The sequence below is a fragment of the Pelobates fuscus genome, chromosome 7, assembly GCF_036172605.1.
Source record: "Pelobates fuscus isolate aPelFus1 chromosome 7, aPelFus1.pri, whole genome shotgun sequence".
Lineage (NCBI taxonomy): Eukaryota > Metazoa > Chordata > Amphibia > Anura > Pelobatidae > Pelobates > Pelobates fuscus.
Genome location: NC_086323.1, coordinates 184,970,027 through 184,994,799, shown reverse-complemented (window position 1 = coordinate 184,994,799; position 24,773 = coordinate 184,970,027). Strand labels below are relative to the sequence as shown.

Here is a 24,773-nt window from a genome sequence, read left to right as displayed (position 1 = left end):
GGAGCAGCATTATGTGGAGATTTGAAAGCAAGAACCAGAATTTTAAATTGAGCTCTATATTTTAAAGGTAGCCATTGTAGGGACTGACAGAAGGGTGAGGTGAGGCATGGGAGGTGTGGGCGGACAGGAAGATGAGCCTTGCCGCATTCATTATGGACTGTAACGGCGCAAATTGGGAGCACGTAAGACCACTGATAAGCGGATTACAGTAGTCAAGGCGAGAAGTAGTCAAGGCGAGAAAGGACAGTGGAATGAACAGAAATACATGAAAGGTGATGGAAACCAACTGTTGTCCACATTAAATCCAGTACTATACATATCTATATTTATATTAAGTTAATATACTGAAACAATAAACAACCATAGTATACTTAATAATCAACACGGATCTAACACATGTCAACCAGATAAGCATCCCATAAATATACTGAAATACCAAAACCTTATAATTACACTGAGAAAATGGCAAACCAGAATATTAAAATTTTCCAGAGTATAGGGAGGGAAACAGGGAGGGAAAATATTTGCCTCCTGTCATTATTAAAATTAAGATTATAGGTACACTACGTTAGCATAATCTACAATTTTATCACATGACAGGAGTCTTCATATTTTGCATTTTTAAAGCTGTGGTATGAGCGAGAAGGATGCGTGTGTGGTTGAGGAAAATAAATATACGGAAGTAGTCTATCCGTGTCCAATTCGTCACGGTAAAATATAGAAGCCCCCCCGTGAAGGCCTGAGAAGCAGCCGCGCCTCGTACCGAATGAGTACCCAAAACACGTCTCCACCCCCGCTAGCGATAACAACCAATGAACCCATCTAGACAGAGTGTTCATGGTAACTGGCTCGTATGGTTGGAATAAGACCAGCAGATGTCCTGAATGTGACAATCTAAGTGTTGTCGTGATCTCCATGTAACAAAGTACCGCTTTAACTCCACAAAGAGTGGGAAACCGCTGGGAACAGTGTAAGATACGGAGGGGATAAGATTTAGTTCTACGAGACAGCATAGAAATCATTCCTTCCGGTGATGCCGAAAAGACCATCTACGTCGAACTCCAGTACATCTGATACCTGACGAAAAGACCTAAAAGTAACGGCTGACGGAGGGATAGGTCCGTGTTATCTGACTAGTTCCAAAAGAACCAAATCAAAGTCCCACAACAGTGATACTTTGACGCATGGTTCTGGACAGTTTGATACACCGCAGAAAGCGGCATATCAAAGGCTCCTGATCGACCGGAGTGTCGTGAATCGTACTATGAGTCGTCGAAATCGCGGAATGTATCGGCCCGTAGCGAAAAGGTATGATAAAGATTCAGCATCGAGGAGATAGGGGTAATAAAGGGATCGCAGTCCCTTCCCATACACCAGCGACTCCAGATGTTCCATGCAGATACGTTATTTTGGGGAATACCTGGTGTCCATGAGTCCCATAATAGGTCTCTAGTTAGTTGCGATAGTCCCTTGATGTACCAGTCTCCCCTGAAAGACACCAATCCACCAACTCCAGACGCTCCTGCATTATCAATGGATGATGTTCTCCTTTTGGATCTGCCCGAAGGCAAGTTAAAACTGAAAGAGCAGAGGATGATCCCGATTAAGGACAACCATTCTGGGTGCCACACTTGACTCCTTTACCGCAGTAATGAGTACTATCGAAGTCTTCGCTATTCTGATCCCAATTTCATAGGTGTGTCCGGATCTCAGGCAGTGAGCTTTCAGCGGCTGTGTGGCCCGGTAGTGAAGCGGTCCTGGGAAATAGTCAAAGGGTTATGGTGCCTTTCCGCCGTACCCGTCGAATTTCCTTACGAATCGTCGCTATCAATGATGTGGGAAGGTGGGATCTGCCCAAGGTGGAATCTATTCCGAAGTAGAGGAACTGAATCACTCGGAACTGGGATCGAACCGACTCCTCTCTGTTCACTATGAATCCCAACAATTCCCGAAACTGTAAACATAACTCTCGTCTGTAAACGTAGTCAGGAATTGGATTTGCAAAAGGTCAGTAAGTCGTATAGTTATGCGACAGCTGATACCCTTTGCTCTTCAGTGCGCCGTGACCGGCTTCAGAAACTTCATGAGGCACCATATGAACCAGTAGGTAAGTGCCCTTCAAATCCAACCTTGCGAACCCCTATCGAGGGGTAGATCCCCTAAGAGATGGATACCTTCCTTCTTGAGGTGGCGGTACGCCCCAAAACCATTGGGTTGGCGTAGGTTGATGACTGGGCGATAGTCTCCTGTCTTCTTCCTTCTCCAAACAATAGTCCATCTGCCTGAGGTCCTCGCTCTTTCGTCCCTAACTTCAATAGTTAGAAATCCATCTTTAATCGGGCTGCTTTGCGCCGTTCTGTGCACCTGACTGCCTTGCGTTCCCCAACCTACATATTGCCATATTGCCCTTTGCACCCATTCCCTCACATCGTGAGCTTCTAGAGGTGAGTCTTGGGTGGGTCAGGTCCGCAAAGTATCGAATTTTTTCCTGGGGCTGATCATGTACAGTATTTCATCCTAACTCGTTTTGAGTCTTTCTCCTACACCTTTACATGGACCCCAGCATGATCGGGACATAAATATCACCACAGTGATACCGAACTCCGTGGTGAGGACTATCTTGTTCGGTAATAGAGGGCATGGGCATTCCCCTGAGCTTCATTTCCCATAGGCCTCCTGAGCCAGAAGTGGGTAAAGTGTGCCCGGTGCTCCGGTAAACCCCATTCGGATGACCCTGGGTGTCGGATTGTGTGTGAGTCAAAACAAGAGTGTCCAGTGTGCCAAAGAAAAGATTTCTTGCTAGGCGGGTCTTGTCACTTTACCTCTTCAGTTGGAGACTTTTCTGCTCTTCATTCTTTCATGATCTCCAGAGAAGGGGGAGGGATGAAGTCCTCGACCCCTGATGATGGAGCCTGAGATGATTAATGGACAGGACGTTCTGAGAGACAGCTTCACTAAATCGGGGTGTTACCTTTCCCCTTTGGAGAAGCCGCGTTGGAGCCCTTCCAATGGTGTTTAGATGATAAGGTGTCCAACCTAACGTTGTCGGTATCTCTGGCTTCCATTGGTGTTGGTGCCGTTGCACCCGCCCTGTCGGATCGGTTGTTAGCCAGCATATTGGCGAGGATTTCTTCCCCCAAAGCTGCCATGGCGGCCTTAATCCTCGCCTGAAAATCGGTCGGGGATATTGAGGGAAGTCCGACATGTTGGTTCACACCCTTTCGGTCTGTGGGAGACAGGATCTTACAACTGTACACGTATTGCCACTCAGTGGGCCTCCACGTATAACTGGGGTCACCCAGAATTTCGATCAATCATTACCACTTTCGCAGGATCCGGGGAGTGGTCTGAGAATGAGGACACCCTCAGTAAGACCGGGATGAGCGGTCTGCAATGTCGGGACGTAGCCAGAGTATGGGAGACGTGAAAGCCTCAATATGTATAATCCCAGGGGGTCATCCTTATATGGCCTAGAATTGTGGAGGTTTGGCAGCACTGTGAGTTCTCCTTCTCCTTTGGTTAAGGGAAGGGCGTACGGAACCCCCAGTTGAAGCATAGAGGTGCCGGAATACATGCATCCAGTGCGCCCTGGTCGGTGTATATAATGACAGAGCGTACTCTGAAGGTAGAAGCCCTAGAAAGGGCGCGGGGGGTCACCCCGTCCGGCAGGTGGGTCACCCCTTTGTACGTATGCCACTAGCACCGGAGTAAGACTCGCTTGGGGGTCACCCAGCGTAGGGTGGTCACCCCTGTATGTATGTCTCTTAAGGCATGTTCAGACACTCCTTCTTTCTGTGGGGTACCGAACAGGTGTCAGGTACGGTAGTACACTTATTGCCACTTAGTGGGCCTCCACGTACGACTGTTTCAATCAGTACCACTTAGAGATTTCCTGGGAGTGGTCTGAGGAGGGGGCAACCCTCAATAAGACCGGGATGAGCGGTCAGTAATGTTGGGACGAAGCCCGTGCATGGGGAGGTATGGTAGCCTCCAAATTATCCAAGGGGTCACCAAGGGGAGAATTGGCAGCACCGTGAGCTCTCCTTCCTGGCTCTGTCGATTTACATGTATCCAGTGTGTCCCAGTCTGTGTATACAGTAACAGATCGTACTCCGTGTATATGAGCCCGTCCTAGGGCATGGGGGTTCCCCCCAGTATATGTATGTCACTAGTACCGGAATAAGATTTGCTTGGGGTTCACCCAGCATAGGGGGTTCACCCCATTATATGTATGTCACTAGAACAGGAACCAGATTCGCTTGGGGGTCACCCAGTGTAAGGGGGGGGTTGGGGTCACCCCTGTAACACAATGTCACTTTGGAGAGGTGTCTGCCACGCTTGGGGGTCACCCAGCATAAGGGGGGTCACCCCTGTTAATCACTCCGTTATGTGCCTCCACTACTGTGTCCTGGGAGGTGTATCCCTGTGAGGAAGGAGTGGATCCAGTGGTTGTGAGGTCCAGTGGGAATAGGGAGCTGAGTGAGTTATCAGCTCTATTTCATTTCCCTGCCAGCAGATAGAGTAATGCATCCACTATATGCCCACAGCAGGGAACAGTCCATTCATAATCCTCCAGACGTACTATAAAACTGTTATTCAACATGTCAATTGTATAGAACAGAATAGAGTAAACTGCCAGCAGACATGAGTACTGCATTCACTATATGCACACAGCAGGGACCAGTCCTACATATTCATGCAGAGTTACATATAAAACTTTTATTTCACATGCCAATGAAATATGACAGTATAGAGCTCAGCAGTGAACAGTCCATTCATAATCTTCCAGAAAAGGTACATATAAAACCTTTATTCCACATGCCCAAGATATGTAACAGTATTGAGCTCAAACAGGGCCTTTTGAAGGAATTTGGGGGCCCCAAGCAAAACGGACATGGAGGCCCCCACATGCACGCTCAAGGTCTGGGCCCCCCGGCGCCTGCACCCGGGTCCTCCCCCGGCGCCTGCACCTCCCCACAGGGATGCAGTGTCTGCAGGGCCGGTGCAAGGATTTTTGCCGCCCTAGGCAAAAGTAAAGTTTGCCGCCCCCCATGTGACATCACAGTGCCCCACCCATATGATCTGCCATGTTAACTAACACAGTGCTGCAGTGCCGCCGTGTTTACAATAAAAGGCCTGCAGGGACAGGCTATAGACACCAGAACCACTACATTAAGCTGCAGTGGTTTTGGGGACTATAGTGTTCCTTTAATGTGAGGTAAATTAGAGATTAGTGCCACGAATAATATACTAGATTGCCTACTTACAACCAGATGAGGATGATGATGGGCTTCAGCTGCCGTCTGGCTCCACTGGTCTGGTGTAGAACAGGCTCTCTGGAGGCGGTTTGTAACTGTGGTCACAAAAATCAATGTTCTGGGAGAACGGGAAGCAGCTCCATTTTTTGAGGGCCATTTACACAGCTCAAGGTCTGGGTCCCAGGGTCCACCATCATGTTCCACCAATGAGTTTGTTCACAGGGGTGTGTGTGGGGGGGGGGGGGGGGAAATGTCCTGATGTGTGTAAGGAATGCATTGTGTGAATCTGTGTTTGTATGTGTAAGGGCTGCAAGGTGAGTTTGTGTATGTATGGGATGCAGTGTGTGTGTCTGTAAGGCAGTGTTTCCTAACCCAGTCCTCAAGGCACACCTACCAGTCCAGGATTTAAGGATTACCCAGTTTTGTCTAAGGGGTTTTTAGAAAAAAAAGAAAAAACACCTTAGACACAACTGGGTCACCCCTAAATCCTGGACTGGTAGGTGTGCCTTGAGGACTGGGTTGGGAAACACTGCTGTAAGGGATGCACTGAGTGTGTGGAAGGGGTGCATTGTGTGTTGCTGTGTGTAAGGGATGCATTGCTTGTGTATGTGTGTCTGTGTGTAATGCATTGTTTGTTTTTCTGTGTGCAAGGGGTGCATTGTGTGTGTGTGTGTGTGTGATGGATGTCAATCTCTCCCCCTACCCCCGTCAATTTCCTTCTTCTCCCCCTCCCTCTCATTGCCTTCTCCCCCCCCCCCCCCCAATTTCCTTCTTCTCATCCTCCCTCTCATTGCCTTCTCCCCCCCTCCAATTTCCTTCTTCTCCCCCTCCCTCTCATTTCCTTCCTTCTCCCCCGCTCCAATTTCCTTCCTTCTCCCCCGCTCCAATTTCCTTCCTTCTCCCCCCTCCAATTTCCTTCCTCCCCCCTCCAATTTCCTTCCTATCCCCCCTCCAATTTCCTTCCTCCCTCCCCCCTCAAATTTCCTTCCTCTCCCCCTCCCTCAAATTTTCTTCCTCTCCCTCAAATGTCCTCTCCCCCCTCCCTCAAATGTCCTCCCTTCCTCTCCCCCCTCAAATTCCTACCTCTCCCTCCCCTCCCTCAAATTTCCTTCCTCTCCCCCCTTCGAATTTCCTCCCCCCACTCCCTCAAATTTCCTCCCTCCCTCTCCCCCCCACTCCCTCAAATTTCCTCCCTCCCTCTCCCCCCCACTCCCTCAAATGTCCTCCCTCCCTCTCCCCCCCACTCCCTCAAATTTCCTCCCTCCCTCTCCCCCCCACTCCCTCAAATTCCCTCCCTCCCTCTCCCCTCCACCCACTCAAATTTCCTCCCTCCCCCCCCACCCACTCAAATTTCCTCCCTCTCCCCCCCACCCACTCAAATGTCCTCCCTCGCCCCCCCACCCACTCAAATGTCCTCCCTTCGCCCCCCCACCCACTCAAATTTCCTCCCTCTCCCCCCCACCCACTCAAATTTCCTCCCTCTCCCCCCCCACCCACTCAAATTGTCTCCCTCGCCCCCCACCCACTCAAATTTTCTCCCTCCCCCCACCCACTCAAATTTTCTCCCTCCCCCCCTCCACCCACTCAAATTTTCTCCCTCCCCCCCTCCACCCACTCAAATTTTCTCCCTCCCCCCACCTACCCAAATTTTCTCCCCCCCATTCAAATTTTCTCCCTCCCCCCACTCAAATTTTCTTCCTCTCCCCCCTCCAATTTCCTCCCTCTCCCCCACTCACTGAAATGTCCTCCCCCAACTGGCTGTCCCTGACACCCGGCGGGCGCGCGAGGGAGCACTCTCCCTGGCTGAGTGCTTCCTCTTCAGCTCCCTCGCGCGCCGAATACTGATGCCGGAGCCAGAAGATGACGTCATCTTCCGGCTCCGGCATCAGTACGGTGCGCGAGGGAGCTGAAGAGGAAGCACTCAGAGGAGAGTGCTCCCTCGCGCGCCCGCCGGGTGTCAGCAGGGCCAGCCTCTGGGGGGCCCTGAGGTGACCGGCTGCTGGGCTCCCCAGGAGAAGAGGCTGGCCCAGTGGGAACATACCGGGGTCGCAGGGGGCCCTGCGACCCCGGTATGTTCCCACTGAATGTGGGGCCTGGACGACCTGACTAGTCCGGGCTCCCCAGGACCGCATGCCCCTGCCGGCTCTGCTTTGGGCCCCGGGCCAGCTCGGGGCCCCAAGCAGTTGCTTGTTTTTCCTGTCGGGTAGCGACGGGCCTGAGCTCAAAAGTACTTGTAAAACTTTTGTTTTGCAGAAACGACATGGCCGACGTGAATCTTGTAAGTGCCGCGAGATTCAAGATGACCGCCGTTACAGGGTTAATTTGGGGGAAGGGTAACAGGGGGAGAATATCACACTATACAAGTCCAAATGGAAGGCGTGTGCAAAATAATGAAAACCGTTTAGGTCAAAAATGCAGGACAAGCTAATAAAGTTTCACTAAAGTGGCCATGCATATCCAGAAACAGTTTGGAGCAAAAATTGAATGTCTAGCATTAAAAATCTAACTAAAGTGACCATAGCAATATTAATAAAAACAGTTGGAGCAAACTGAAAGTCAAGTAATAAAGTTTAATTAAAGTGACCATTGCAATATCCAGAAAACCAGTTTGGATTAAAACTGAATGTCTAGCATAAGGTGTCTAACTAGAGGTGCCATAGCAATATTAATAAAATAACAGTTTGGAGCAACTGAATGTTAAGCAATACATGTTTAACTAATGTCAATTTGCAATATCAGTAAAACAGTTTGGAGCAAGATACTCTGACCTGTGCCTTGGCTGGTAAGCAGCAAAGAAAGAGGAAGTCATGTGTCTGTCAGGGCTTTATATATGGATGTGATGCCTGTAACTGATTGGTTTAAAGTTTTTTTTTTTCTGATTGACTTGTGCTGCTGGAGACATAAAGTAAAGAAAGTTATGCAAAATATGAAGCCTCCTGTCAGGTGATAAAATTAAATATCAGGGTAACAGGTTTCATTTTTGGTTTTGTTAACTCAACATTTCATTTTTCCCAGATCAATAAATTGGTTAAAAAATAAATAAAAAAAATATGTACTCCAATATGTACTTGAACATAAACAAAATGTCCAGGCTAATCATGACAGCATACACAAATGGGTTACATAGTTACATAGCTGATAAGAGACTTGTGTCCATCAAGTTCACTTCCTCACATATGTTTTTGCTGTTGACCCAAAAGAAGGCAAAAAACCCAGTCTGAAGCGTTTCCAATTTTGCAACAAACTAGAGGAAAAAATCCTTCTTGACCCCAAAATAGCTGTCAGATATCTCCTTGGATCAAGCATCTATCACCCCACTAATTGTAGATTATGCTAACGTAGTGTACCTATAATCTTAATTTTAATAATGACAGGAGGCGAGTATTTTGCATAACTTTCTTTACTTTATGCCTCCAGCAGCACAAGTCAATCAATACATTTTTTAAACCAATCAGTAACAGGTTTCACATCCATATATAAAGCCCTGATAGACACATGGCTTCCTCTTTCTTTGGTGTGAAACAGTCTAAAACAACATCAGAGAATTCAAACAAAGTCCTGAATAACATATAGAACCATAAAATTGAGTCGAAACTTGATGTATTCCAGCTTTAACATGCCGAATCCATCCATGATGATCACGCTGAAAAGAACAGAAATAAGTGAAATGTGATGGAAACCAACTGGTGTCCACATTAACTCCAATACTATATGTATCTATATTTATATTAATTATGTATACTGAAAACATTAAACAACTATTAGCATCCTTAATAATTAACATGAATCTAATGTATGTCAACCAGATAAAGCATCCTATAAATATTCAGAAATAAAAATAATTCTCAATATACTATGAAAAATGCGCAACAGAGAAAATTAGAATTTGAATTAAGTATAGGGAGGGAAAATACTTGCCTCCTGTCATTATTAAGATTATAGGTACACTACGTTGGCATAATCTACAATTTTATCACATGACAGGAGGCTGTGATATGAACGAGAAAGATGCGTGTGTGGTTTGACGAAAATAGAATATGCGGAAGGCGTCTTCCCGTGTCCAATCCGCCGCATGTAAAATATCCGATAGAGAGGCCCCCACCGTGAAGGCTCGAGAAGTGGCAGCGCCTCGTACTGAATGCGCCCCAAAACATGTCTCCACCCCTGCTAGAGCTGGTAACCAGTGAACCCATCTGGACAGAGTGGTCGTGATAACCGGTTTGTAGGGTTTGGTGTAAGAAACCAGCAGTTGTCCTGAATGTGACGTTCTAATGCTTTCACTACACAAAGCCGGAAAAAAGGGATATGATACGGACGTAGAGTCTGTTTTAGTTCTACGAGATAATGTAAAATTCACTCCTTCCGGTGACACCGAAAAACCGTCCCCGTCGAACGCCTTTACATCTCATACCCGGCGAAACAACACTAAACATAAAAGTAGCGTGACTTTGGCTGATAGTTGACGGAGGGATAGCTCTGCGTTATCCGGCCAGTCCCGAAGGAACCTAAGAACCAAATCTATGTCCCATAGACGGGTATACTTTGGCGCCTGAGGTCTGGATAGTTTGATGTCCCGCAGTAGGCGGCATACCAAAGGATCCTGACCGACCGGAGTGCCTTGCATTGGAACATGTGCCACCGAAATCGCGGAACGTATCACGTTAATGGAACGGTACAATTTGCCCGTAATGAAAAGGTGTGATAAAAAATTCTGCACCGTGGAAACAGGGGCAGTAAAGGGATCGCAGTTCCTTCCCATACACGAGCGACTCCAGGTGTTCCATGCGGATATGTAACTCCGTCGAGTACCTGGTGCCCATGAGTCCCATAATAGGTCTCTAGTTAATTGCGATAGTCCCTCGACGTTCCAGGCTTCCCTGAAAGCCACTAACTCCATTCGCTCCTGCATCGTCAACGGATGTGGTTCCACTTTCGGATCTGTCAGAAGGAAGGGGAATCCTGGAATGAGTAGAGGGTGGTCCTGAGCCAGAGCCAACACGTCTGGAAACCATGCTTGACTCCTCCATAGAGGTGTGATTAGTACGATCAAGGTTTTTGTTACTCTGATCAGGTGTAGCACCCTTGCCACCATGGAGAATGGAGGGAATGCATACGCTCCTATTGTGGGTCCCGGAACCTGCTGTAGTATCTTGGCAGCTGTGTGTTTGTCCGATAGGCGAAAAGATATATGATTAGTGGGCCTCTGAGCGTTCTCACCATGGAAAATATAGATGTGTCCAGGCGCCAGGTGCTGCCGTCCCGCCATTGTCGGGAGAACCACTCTGCCGTGAGGTGGTTGATCCCCGGTAAATACTCCGCTTTGATCGTAATGTTGCGGGGAAGGCAAAAGCAAAAAATGTCCCTCGTCGCTTCCGTTAGAGCGCGTGACCGAGCTCCTCCTAAGCGGTTTGTATATTGCACCACGGACACATTGTCCATGCGTAGGAGAATGCAGCAATTGGACATGTTCTTGGCCAGACTGTGGATCGCAATGGAGCCTGCAGTCAATTCCAGGCAGTTAATATGGAGACCCGACTCCTCCTTCGACCATGGTCCTCCCGTGGAGGCGTTTGTGCAATGGGCTTCCAGCCCCATAGGCTCACATCCGATTCCATGATGAAGTCCGGGTTTGCTCCAAATATGACTTTGCCATTCCAGGCTTCCATGTGGAGGAGCCACCAACGGAGTTTCGTCCGTACCTCTGACGGAAATGGCACCTGTGGGGATATTTATGGGGTGATAATATTATACAGTTGGAAATTGCCCACTATTTAAATTCTCTTAGATCTTAGAGATCGTTATCATGTAAGTGAAATGTATTCCATACAAATAAAATCACAATTTGTTATAAAAATAGATATAATTTATTGTGACAAATAAAATAATAATAATATTAGGCAGCATGCATGATAATAATCAGTGAATATTTAGTATAACGTCATATACAATGGCAATGGCTAAACACAGTACAAAGCTACAGCATCAACTGTCAAGACTTACAAGATTTAGGAGGGTACTTCACAGACACAGAAAGCAAAACTTCACACAGCACAGCGAAAAACCATAAAACCTTGGCTAACAGTTAGATCAACTGAATAACTCTTTCAATGCTGGTTAGTCCTCTTAGACATAGAATATCCTATTCTATTGCTATTTTAATCAAAATAACATTAAACCAGATCATTAATCAGTTCCTGTACCATCCAAATGAGTCAAATCTACAGATTCTATAAGCCAAATTTTAATTTGCCTAAAAAGATATCTTATCTAATTTCAGAGCAAATCAACACCCATGGAGAAAAACAGCGGTATGCTAACACGTGATAAGATACCAGTACTATGTAATTATCTGACTCCACCTGCAGAATATAGTGTTATAACTACATATTCTTTATTTAATTAAAATTCCTCAATTATGGGATCTGATCGTGATTTATCCATGCATGTATCCTGCTATTAATAGATTTTAATTAATATAGATTAATTAAATTAAACCGGCATAATTATCAGTTATGTAGATGTTCTCATCAGATGAGTAGATAGTCCCAGGAACTTGAATGCGAGTATGATTGGTTGTATGGAGGTGTGTAAGTAATAGAGAAAAGTGATGTTGGTTAGAAAGTAAAAGTAAAATTCTAAGTGTCAAGGAGTGTTTCTTGAGTTGTGTCCAAGAGAGTTTGAGAGTTGAGTGTTAGTCCCAGAGTGTCCTGAATATCTGTCCTGGATCTCTCTGAATGTCCAAATCTGAATCCCTCTCTTCCCTTTGTTCCTAACTTTTAAAGGGCCAGACTCATTAGTTGAGAGGCTAATAAAAAAACTGTAGGTGTGTCTACGTTATCTAGTATTATATAGTTTTTGGTCAATAGAGGGCGCAATTGCCTCATCAAAATGTTATGTCCTCGAAAGAGTTGACTTATTTTGATGACGATTCTGATGTCATTTGGCTTATCTAAAATGACTACCATAACTTACATTTGCTGTCAGTTCAAAGCGTTTGCCTCAGTCTTTGTGGCAACGACTTTGATTTTAATTTCTAGGATTTACATGTCTAAACTCAATTTCACCCCTTACTTACAATGGGGCCTTTGTAAGATTTAGAAAGTAAAATCAATTACTTAGTCTTCTCTGTCACTAGTGTCTGTGTTTAAAATTATTTCTATTCCATTAACATTTAAACAGAGCATTCCATCCCCCTGCTTCATTGCTTATCACTTGGCTTGTTTACATAATGCATTCCTTAGCTCAGGCTGATGGCTAGTGTTACTGAAAGCAAAGAAAGAAATGTTGTGTCTGTCTTGCCTGAACATGGCAAAATGGAGTCCACTTTGTTCTGAGTGACTCTGGCAATATACACTTTTAATTTCTATCTTAGCACAAAATGCCTGCTGATATAAATATCCTGACACACCCAATGGTCGTATGTGTGTCCGGTTCTCAGGTAGTGAGCTTTCATTCGTTGCATGGCCCGATAGTGGAGTGGGTCCGGAAAAAATTGCTTGTATGGAGGACGAGAGTAGTCCGACAATCCTTGCTAGTAGTCGAAGAGGTATGGTTTCCTTCCGGAGTACTCATCGAATTTCCTTCCGGATCGCCGCTATCTTTGATGTGGGGAGTCGTAAGACACACGAGGTGGAATCTATTTCGAATCTGAGAAACTGGATCACCCGGGAAGGGGATAGAGACGATTTCTCCCTGTTCACTACGAACCCCAACGATTCCAGAAATTGTATTATAAATTTTGTCTGTGACTGCAGTCTTGAATTGGATTCACAAATAATCAGCATGTCATCTAGGTATATGAGAAGGCGGATGCCCTGCGCTCTCAGGTGTGTCATGACCGGCTTCATAAGCTTTGTGAAACACCATGGGGCAGAACTGAGGCCGAACAGTAGACACGTGAACTGGCAAGGTTCACTTTCCAAGTGATGCAAAGAAATTAGTGACTTACATGCACCATGGGAACCGATAGGTATGCGTCCTTCAGATCCAATTGTGTTAACCAGTCGTTTTCGAGGAGTAGGTCTCGTAAGAGATGGATATCTTCCATCTTGAAGTGTCCGTGTGCCACAAAACCATTAAGTTGGCGAAGGTTGATCATTGGACGATAGTCTCCTGTCTTCTTTCTTACAACAAAAATGTTGCTGAAATAACCCTGATCAGCTGGAGCGAATTCCACGTTTCCTTTGGTGGACAGTGCTCGAATCTCCTTGTCTAAAAGTGCTATGTGGGCCTTTGCTTCCCGTAGTGGGGCTGGTTGTATGGCCTGTACAGGAGTACTGGTGAATTCTATAACATACCCTTTTACCGTTTGAAGGATCCAGGCATCCGTGGAGATAGCTTCCCAGTTCTGTGGAAAGAGAGACACACAGGTTTATCATGTGAACCACCTAACTATTGTTATGGGCATATGCAAATATTGCAAGTTTTTAGAATGAAAAGTTGTATTTCATACTGTATTTCAATTGTGTACTTTGTCTTTTAAAAGATTGTGCAAACTGACAATTTGTTAGAAATGGAACATAATGATTTTCATACAATGTTTCTTTACTAAATTACCTCTTACTGTCAGTGAATATGATGTTTAGACTTTAAGATTGTAACGAGAATATACCCCTACACGCAGGATCCAGCTAAACAGAAGACAGCACAGAGGAGAGACACGTCTACCGGACCTTAGAGTGGCCGGACTCGACGTATATAGGAGAAGTACAGAGTCAGGAACGATCCGAGGTCAAGGGCACAAAGAGACAGCGTAAACGAGAACTAGCCGGGGTCTGGTACACAGGAATCAGCAAGCCGGCAATCAGAACAGACAAGGATAAAGCGAAAACGAAGTCAGAATACAAAGCCAAGGTCAAATACAGAGGAACACATCTGAACACAACAAGCGCTAAAGGGAACTGTAGCAGAAACCACAATAGGGCAACGAACTAAGGGAAAAGGGTAAGTATAAGTAGCCTCCAAACTAATGTGATTGGCTCCTGTCACTTCCACACCCCCAAAAGGTAAGTGTATGGGGGGTGATTGGCATGACAGGAGCCAATGGGAGCCTTTTTGCAATTTAGGCTCCCACTGTCTCTTTAAGAGCGCGCCCGAGACTCGCGGCGCGCTCTTAGCTTCAGGCAGGACACGTGACCGCATCTCGCGGTCACTGCCCGTCTTCCTGTTAGGGGAGTCGGATGAGCCGCGCGCGGCTCGTGCAGCCGCAGGACCGTGCGCGGCTTGAAGAGAGGACCGCGGCCGGCCCCCGGATAAGGTAAGTAACGCTACAGTACCTCCCCCCCCCCCGAGGACACGCCCTCCGGGCGGGCAGGACCAGGCCTGGCAGGAAAACGCGAATGGAAAGAACGCACAAGGCGGGGAGCATGAACAGCATCAGCAGAAATCCAACTGCGCTCCTCAGGCCCATAACCCTTCCAATGTACCAAGTACTGAAGCCGACCCCTAAGGAAACGAGAGTCAAGAACAGCAGACACTTCGAACTCCTCATGACCCTCCACAGAGACAGGAGGGGGAGTATGCCGGGTATAGCGGTTGCGTACGTAAGGCTTCAATAACGAGGTGTGAAAGACATTAGGTATATGCAGATTCTTAGGCAAACCCAAGGCATAAGAAACGGGATTAACCTTATGTATAATGCGATAAGGACCAATGAAGCGGGGAGCCAATTTCATAGAAGGCACCCGGAGGCGAATATTCCGTGTGGAAAGCAAAACCCTGTCCCCCACAACATAGGAAGGAGCCGCTCTGCGATGCTTGTCAGCCTGAGCCTTCTGGCGGGCAGCAGAGTCCACCAAAGAACGCTGAACCTGCTCCCAAGTATTACGCAAACCAGCCAAATGCTCATCCAGAACTGGCATGCCCTGTGAGGAGAATGCAGCCGGAAGAACAACGGGATGCTGGCCATAGACAACGTAAAAAGAATCATGAGTGGCGTTATTCCGAGCAAATTCAGCCCAATTGTCCTGATGGTGAGACACAAAACAACGGAGGTACTGCTCCAGAGACTGGTTGGCACGTTCAGCAGCTCCATTAGACTGGGGATGGTAAGCGGAAGAAAATGAGAGAGAAATACCCATTTCCGAACAAAAGGCTTTCCAGAACCTGGAAATAAATTGGCTACCCCTATCGGATACAATAGATACGGGAATACCATGTAACCGAAATACTTCTCTAGCGAAGATAAGAGCCAGTTCCTTGGATGTGGGCAACTTGCGAAGAGACACAAGGTGAGCCATTTTGGAAAACCGATCTACTATCATTAGGATGACTGTGTTACCATTCGAGGGGGGTAATTTAACAATAAAATCCATTGATAGATTAGACCAAGGTCTCTCGGGAACAGGTAACGGATGCAACAGCCCACAAGGAACTCTACGAGAGGATTTCATACAGGCACAAGTAGTACAAGCACTTATATAGTCAGTGACATCCCTACGTAAGGAATCCCACCAAAAATACAGAGAAACAGCTGACACCGTTTTGGAAATACCAGGATGTCCAGCAGTCTTAGTATCATGATATAGTGATCATGATATAGGGAACGTCAACGAACAATTTATCATTAGGCCTCTCGCTAGGTGCCATGCTTTGTTTCGCTTGTATGGCCTGCAAGAGGGACGAGGAAATAGACAATATAGTAGTTGCTAATATCCTGTCTGGGGGAATGACAAGAGTAACATCAATCTCCTGTTTGTCAATAGTTTCAAACTGTCTGGACAGAGCTTTAGTGTTCCGATCACCTGGCCTATAGGTGATTATATAATTGAAATGAGACAAGAACAGTGACCACCTAGCCTGCCTGGAAGACAATCTTTTAGCTTCGCTAAGGTAGGATAGGTTCTTATGATCCGTAAATATGAGGATGGGATCCTTAGTGCCTTCTAACAAATGTCTCCATTCTTTGAGTGCTAAAATGATAGCAAGGAGTTCGCGATTACCCACATCATAATTCTTTTCTGCTTTGGACATTTGTTTAGAAAAGAAGCCACAAGGATGCAATGGCTTGTCAGGAGACTCTCTTTGAGATAAGACAGCACCTACCCCTATATCGGAAGCATCAACCTCAAGTATATAGGGCAATGAGGGGACAGGATGCTGTAAAATAGGTGCAGAGGCGAACGTAGTCTTAAGAAAGTCAAAAGCCTGAAGTGCCTCGGTAGACCAGGCACGTGTATTGCCATCCTTTTTTGTCATACGAGTAATAGGTGCTACAATAGACGAAAAACCTTTGATAAAACGTCTATAATAATTAGAGAAACCCAGAAAACGCTGGATGGCTTTCAGACCTTGCGGCAGAGGCCATTCTATGACAGCAGCGAGCTTCCGGGGATCCATACGAAAACCCTTAGCGGAAATCAATACCCCAAAAACTGGACCTCGGATTGGTCGAATAGACATTTTTCTAGTTTACAATAAAGGCCATTAGCAAGAAGGGTCTTTAGAACTGTCGTAACATGTCTGTGATGAGTGTGTAGATCTGTAGAATATATTAAAATGTCGTCCAAGTACACAATAACAAATGAGTGAATAAAGTCTCTTAAGACATCATTAATAAATTCTTGGAATACGGCTGGGGCATTGCAAAGCCCAAATGGAATGACGGTATACTCATAATGACCTGACCTAGTGTTGAATGCTGTCTTCCATTCGTGGTCCTTTTTTATACGTATTAAATTGTATGCTCCTCTAAGGTCTAATTTGGTGAATACCGTAGCATGTTTGAGCCTGTCAAACAATTCTGTTATTAATGGTATAGAGTAAGCATTTTTGATGGTGATTTTATTTAGACCTCTATAATCAATACAAGGTCTTAAATCACCTTCTTTCTTCGATACAAAGAAGAACCCTGCTCCAGCCGGAGAAGAGGATCTCCTAATAAATCCCTTGTCTATTGATTCCTTAATGTATTCCTCCATGACACGGTTTTCTTGAACCGATAAAGGGTACACCCTGCCCTTAGGAGGTATAGTGCCAGGCAACAAGTCAATAGCACAATCGTAGGGTCTGTGAGGCGGTAATTTGTCAGCTTCTCTTTTATCAAAGACAGTCTTTAAAGATAAATACTGAGAGGGTATAGCCGTAGACAAAGGAGGAATGGTAGGAACATTAATAGAATTCACAGGCGTGACTTCAATAGTACATGACTCGTGGCAGGCTTCACTCCATGATTTTATCTGTCCTGTCTCCCAGTCAAAAATGGGATTGTGGGCACGTAACCATGGATACCCTAACACTAATTGTGAAGAGGGCCAGGTGATGACCTGGAACCGAATGGTTTCATAGTGTAAAACCCCTGTGTACATGTGTAACGGTGCAGTCTCATGTGTAACAACTGGAGATATCAATGGTCTACCATCTATGGCCTCAACGTCCAAGGGTATCTCCTTCTCCCTGATGGGAATGTTGTTTTTCTTTACAAAACCAGAGTCTATAAAATTCTCAGCTGCCCCAGAGTCAACCAGAGCGTATATATTTTCAACTATACAACTCTCTCCCATATGTAAAGAAACAGGGAGAAGCAGTCGGTTAGGAGGCAATGTAGAAGACTTAGAAATCACACCCAAGGCCAGTCCCCTATAAGGTCTTAGGTGCAAGAGTTTTCCGGGAGCAAAGGACATTCCTTTACCATATGGTCTCTCCTACCACAATATAGGCAGAGTCCCTCCCTTCTCCTATGTAATTTTTCATTATCAGAGAGTTTGGCAACCCCTAATTGCATAGGTTCTTCTTCAGATACTTTAACACTCTCCGGTGTATTAACTCTGGGGTGAATAGGTGTAACAAAACGTCTATTCCTGTTCTTGGTATAGAGCCTGTCACGAATCCTATTATCTATATCAATGAGGTAGTCAATAAGGTCCTCTAAGGCAATAGGAAGCTCCTTAGCTGCTACCTCATCCAATATAGAGTCTGATAAGCCTTCCATGAAGGCAGTAGTTAACCCATTGTTGGTCCAATCTACCTGTGAGGCAAGGGTACGAAACTGAATAGCGTAATCAGCCACAGACCTAGAACCCTGTTTAACTCTCATTAATGCTCTTGCGGCATTCTTAGACCTTTTCATAGTGTCAAAAGTCCTGCGAAAAGCTGTAAGAAAACTGTGAAAATCATGCACCATAGGTCCATTAGCTTCCCAAATAGGATTTACCCACTCAAGTGCTTTGTCGGTAAGTTGGTGCATAAAGAACCCAACTTTAGACCTCTCTGTGGGAAATGAACGTGGATACATCTCAAAGTGAAATTCTATTTGGTTAATGAACCCTCTGCATGTCTTAGAATCCCCTCCATACTTAGAAGGAGGTGTTAAATGGGCCGAAGTATTAGGCACAGTAGATACTTCAGGAAGCAGGGGTGTAGGAGGGTTAAGTGTGGTTGCTGGAATGGTTCTAGCTAAGAGCGTCTGGAGAGCCTGAGCTATCTGATCCATACGGTGATTCTGCTCTATAAATCTAGCCTCATGGGACGCCATCTGTTGAGCTAAATCTGCGGGGTCCATGGCACTATCGTAATGTAACGAGAATATACCCCTATACGCAGGATCCAGCTAAACAGAAGACAGCACAGAGGAGAGACACGTCTACCGGACCTTAGAGTGGCCGGACTCGACGTATATAGGAGAAGTACAGAGTCAGGAACGATCCGAGGTCAAGGGCACAAAGAGACAGCGTAAACGAGAACTAGCCGGGGTCTGGTACACAGGAATCAGGAAGCCGGCAAACAGAACAGACAAGGATAAAGCGAAAACAAAGTCAGAATACAAAGCCAAGGTCAAATACGGAGGAACACAACTGAACACAACTGAACACAACAAGCGCTAAAGGGAACTGTAGCAGAAACCACGATAGGGCAACGAACTAAGGGAAAAGGGTAAGTATAAGTAGCCTCCAAACTAATGTGATTGGCTCCTGTCACTTCCACACCCCCAAAAGGTAAGTGTATGGGGTGATTGGCATGACAGGAGCCAATGGGAGCCTTTTTGCAATTTAGGCTCCCACTGTCTCTTTAAGAGCGCGCCCGAGACTCGCGGCGCGCTCTTAGCTTCAGGCGGGACACGTGACCGCATCTCGCGGTCACTGCCCGTCTTCCTGTTAGGGGAGTCGGATGAGCCGCGCGCGGCTCGTGCAGCCGCAGGACCGCGCGCGGCTTGAAGTGAGGACCGCGGCCGGCCCACGGATAAGGTAAGTAACGCTACAAAGATGCCATCTTGTTCTAGATTAGTGTGACACAAAGTCAGGGAAATTCCCATGTCATGTCCAACCTTAAGTTTTACTCCAAACATAAATACAATGTCTAGATCATGACAATAGACTGATTAAGATGTTCCCATGTGAAATTACCAAGTCAAGGCTATGTCATTTGCTCATGGCCTCATATCTTTCCCAAGTTAAGGTAGGTCCTAACATGACCTAATTGAAAAGCGTATAAATATGTGTACTTGTAATATTAGAAAGATAGAGGAGAGGGGCGTGGCTAACAGCGATACGGAGCGGACGTCTCTAAGCAGAGCTCCACTCAGGCCTGAGAAACTACCTATCATATAGCCACAAAAAAGCAGAGATTCAGCTCGAAAAGCAGACACCCCCCCAACAGAGACAATGGGGCGCAAAAACAAAAAGGCTCAAGGATCGGCAGGTCCCCGCCAGCCAGATATTAGAATCTCCTTTGAGCGGCCGACAAACTCACAGGCCATAAAGGTGGTGCCTGATTCGCGCCACACACACGTGGCATCTGAGGCCTCGCAAGACAAAGTGGAATCTATACCGTCCCCTCGGTCGGAAACACCATCCTGCCTATCTGAATTGGAGGAAGACGAGACACCCTCCACAAAAGGAGACATAAAAAGACTCCTCACAGAAATTAGGAAAATCTGGGGAGCAGACCTCAAGCAAGTCCAGGCAGAGGTGGGGGAGGTGCGCCAAAAAAAGTCTGAGCACTGGAAAACCGTTAGACAGCCAGAGAAAATAACCTAAAGGCCAGGGACTCCCACCTAGAAAAACTCACCTCTCAAGTGCAACAACTGAGACGCTCGGTGACCACAAATAAGGCAAGGCACCGGCGGAAACACATCCGCCTCTGAGGGATTCCTGAATCAGTGACACATGGGCGTGTGGGGAGGTGAAGACAGGCAGCGGTTCTCCTCAGCATTCTGGGTGCGGAAATCGGCGGCAGCCCCAAGCGGAGCACCCATGGACGTCATCATGGTGACCCTGGATATAACTACAAAGTCAGTTATAATGGCACGTTCCTGAGAAATGGGGGTAATCATTAATGAAGGACACAAAGTGGCAATATTCCCTGACATACCATTCACCGTTCTCACGGAGAAAAGAAAGCTGGCACCTATAGCCAAGAAAATGCAAGACTCAGGAATAAGATACCGCTGGGGAGTGGAGGGTACCCTCCTAAAAGAAATAGAGGGAGAGAGTATGACCATGACATCAGAAGATGATCCGGAGCCCTTCCTGCAAAAGGTGGGTCCGCCCCCAACACGGGAAACCCACCAAGAGACCCGAAACAACAGAGGGTCCCAGTGAGAATGACCACGCACAGAGCAAGACATTCAATGTGAAGAGACTGACTCCAGCACACAGAGCCGCAGAACCATGACCATCATCAGAAAAGAAGGACCGAACGAAAACTGTTGCTAACAAAGGCCCCCTTTGGTAAACGGACTTAACTTGCTGACCCACCAAAGATCGGCCACTGACCCTGAAATAAAACACAGAGGCGAACACGACATGTAACTGGTGCCCCATTAATTATCAAGCAGACACTCTCAATGGAAAGTCCCATAGAGACCCAGGTGCCGGCACACCTATATAAAACAAATCGGCTACCTAAACACATTGTATATGTGCCCACCTAAATACACTGCATTACAAAATATATTGCACTACTAAATATATTGCATAACTATATTATTGCATTACTAGAGATATTGCATTACTAAATATATTGCATAACTATATTATTGCATTACTAGAGATATTGCATAATTATACAGACAGCATTACTAAATATATTGCATTGCTACATATCTTGCATTACTAAATATATTGCATAACTATATTATTGCATTACTAAAAATATTGCACTACTAAATATATTGCATAACATTATATACTGCATAACCGCATATATTGCATAAATGTACACGTTGACTTCAACTTAATAAAAAATACAAATTAAAAAAAAAAAAAAGACTGAGAGGTTGACTTGTGCTAGAGAGTATGTTATTCTATTTTACTGATATTGCAAGCATATACTTTAATAATATAAACGTTGCCATAAATGATTGTATTGGATTATTAAGTTTCTACATGTCTATATTTATATTTGTATTAAATAAAATATTTTTAAAAGACAAAACTTTATTGCTTCCAAGACAGTCCCATTTTTATTGTATTCTCAATTATTTATATATTATACATAGAGGAACTCTTACTAACTTTATAATATTATAGCTTAGATAGCTGTACAATTAGCCCTGCTAAATTGTGTGCTTTAAGACATTATAGTGGTAAATAGAGGAACCAGCTGGGATTACACTATGATCCATCAGGACAAGGTGGTCCTCAGACATTTTTTGCCAAAAGTGGTTTCCAGATTCCAGTTAAATCAGGAGATTGTATTATTATTATTATTCTATCCTAATCCCACGTCTCCTGAGGTGGAGAGTTGGCATACGCTGTATGTAGTTATAGCTATTTCTAGACTTTTTGTGCTACCCATTATCCACAGAGAAGGTGAAGCAGCCTCTACATTAAAACAATGGGTGGTAGCTGCCATATTTTGAAAGCTTATCAAAATATTTTACTACCGGGTCCTTAATTCAGTTCACTCTTCTGAACAATTATGAATTTGTTCTGATATAGTTCATAAAACCTATTTTGCATCCATTTGTCCCTTACTGTAAAGCTTGGGTATTCCCATGTGTATATACTTCCATGATTAACCAGGAAAGAGAAAAATGTATTTGTATATATCGTATTTTTTCCTGGCTATTATTCACGGCAGCATATACTACCCACCCAGTGTCGGTTTGGTTATTTTATCTATAGCCGCTTGTTACTGATTGAGGGGCTTAGACCTGGGTACTCCTTTTAACCCCTTAAGGACCAAACTTCTGGAATAAAAGGGAATCATGACGTCAGACGTCATGTGTCCTTAAGGGGTTAAAGACATTGCTTTAATTCCTGTCCTGTCGGCTGTAATGGGCAGAGCTAACCCATTTGTATTTGCTGCCATGAATATTAGCAAGGAAAAGAAAATGATTGTAAGAAAACATTTTCCTTTCTATTAAATGTAATTCATTGCAGTGAGATTTTAATGTGCTGTAATTCTGATTCTATTTCAGGTTTTTCTTCCTCCTCTCCAATTCGTTATTCAGATAGTGGAAATTCCCCAGCAAGATTATTATGGAGCCCAGATTATGCCTCCAACTAAATATTCAAAACTTACCTATTTTGTTTGTTTGTTTGTTTTATTTCTTCCCATTTGTGCCATTTTAAAAATTTGTGTTAGTGGTTCTTTATGCAGTGTAATTGGATATTGTGATAGTTTGCCTTTTATTTTGAACATCCTTGATGTGCTTATTGTATTGCTTTAAAGGCCATTCCCATCAGTCGTTTGGCTGATGGCATTTTATTTTGAATGTTGTAAGTTACTTTTTCAATTACGTAGGTATCATTACATACATTCCATTGTACTGTTTAGTATGATTATTTCACTTGTTTTGATAAATACTATTAAAAATTCACACAGTATTTTCTACACTGATAAAGGTTGCCTTTTAAAAATGTATATGAATGCTTTGAAAAGCCAATGTTTGCCGCTTCGAATGCATGTCCATTGTTTGCTGCAAATATCTAGCATATGCAGAGGCCATTCTTGGACTCCTGTTGTTTTCAATAATCTTTTCTTTTTTTTCCCCAAAGCATATTTCCGGTTTGACTTGTACTTTTATTCATTTGTTTCATGAATGAAGTTGGCTGCAACTGTCCTGCTTAGACTTCAAACTGAGAAATTGTGAAAGGTTGCTTAAGAGTGTACAGTATGTGTTTACTGAACAAATACTTATATGATTGGTTTAGGTGCAAAGTTACCCCTAAAATATTCTGTGTGTTAGGATACAAATATGTGTTAGGACACATATTTATACCAATAGATTTACAAATAATACAGCCTTAAAAGGTTACCCCAAGCTCTATAACCAAGGAATATTATATGGAGATACAGTGTTCCTTTAATTTCCTTAATTATAGAGCTTGGAGTAACATTTTTAGTGGTCACTCTAACCATTATAATGACTAAAGCTAATTTTAGTGATAAACGTGCTATGAGTCTTTGGTCTTCTGGTGAACCATTTTTTGAGTAGTATGAGAAAAAATTGGTGTACTACCTGGCACCATAGACCCAGCCTGACATCTGCCATAAGATCACATTTAGTTAATCTAAAACTTAATTGCATGGTTTAGTATGACAATGTAATTTCCACATTATCAGTCTAAAGCTATCCAATGATGAAAGCTGTACGTTCTCAGAAAGGTAGGTTGTCCCAGTGCTTGCAGCCTATAATTGATGTACAAGGTTGGACAGCTGTAGAACATAATTTCAGTATTATGTGCCTGACCAGTCTTTGGTTGAAGAGAAAATGGTTTGACAGAAGACCAATTTTAAGTACCCAAAGCATCCCACAACAAGCTGTTATGGTGCTTATCATACATTTTTAAGTACCAATGACAGTATATATCAGAGAGGGATATTGTGGTGCTTTGCCAGCATTTTATCTGTAAGAACATTATGAGAAATTCCACAACATCTGGAGTGCCAATGGTTGCTTATCCCTGGTATATATTATGATAACATTCTAATCAGACCCTAAGCTTACACTTAGTTAGAACCAAGCACTATAGAGTGATCCTAAAATTAAGTAATATATTCCATGTTCATGGACTTGACTGTCATGAAAGAAAAGACTACCATTGGTCTTTTAGGAAATAATATCTTATGTTTTTATGTGGACCTTAAAATTGTATGTTATTTCCTGTAGGTTGTCTAGCATACTACGAGGGTTATTATCTAAAGCGATAAGTCTTAATAATTCACAATAAACTTTGAATAAGTCAAAGTAGTCGGACTGGAAGCACAGCTGATGTGGAGAGTTTTTCCAGCTCACTATGAATTCCTGATACTTCTCACATTAGTAAATAACCATGAATGTGTGCAGCTGACCAACCAGTGAAATTGAAGATAGTTTGCTCTGGGGTCGCTCAATGGTTGTGCTATGCTCTATAAAACAAAATGAGTTAACACTGCATGATTCACATATTTTACCGACTGTTAGATGTATAAGATCACATTTAGTTAATCTAAAACTTAATTGCATGGTTTAGTAATTATTACTTGTTGATTTACAACATTTGATGTAAAGCGAATAATGATTTTGACATATTTTATCTAACATATTTGTTTTTGCCACTTTTCTCTACTCTTGTTACTTCCCGTGATCGT

General features: G+C 44.4%; 1 protein-coding gene across 1 annotated transcript in view; it reads left to right on the top strand.

The window, feature by feature from the left end:
* Window positions 1-23,034, top strand: part of NUP210 (nucleoporin 210) — a 657,387-nt gene extending 634,353 nt beyond the window's left edge. The window contains exon 40 of the mRNA XM_063426963.1: window positions 22,618-23,034. Coding sequence (XP_063283033.1) covers window positions 22,618-22,706 — 89 coding nt within the window. The 3' untranslated portion in view covers window positions 22,707-23,034. The remainder of the gene's footprint in view (window positions 1-22,617) is intronic.
* Window positions 23,035-24,773: the final 1,739 nt, after the last annotated feature.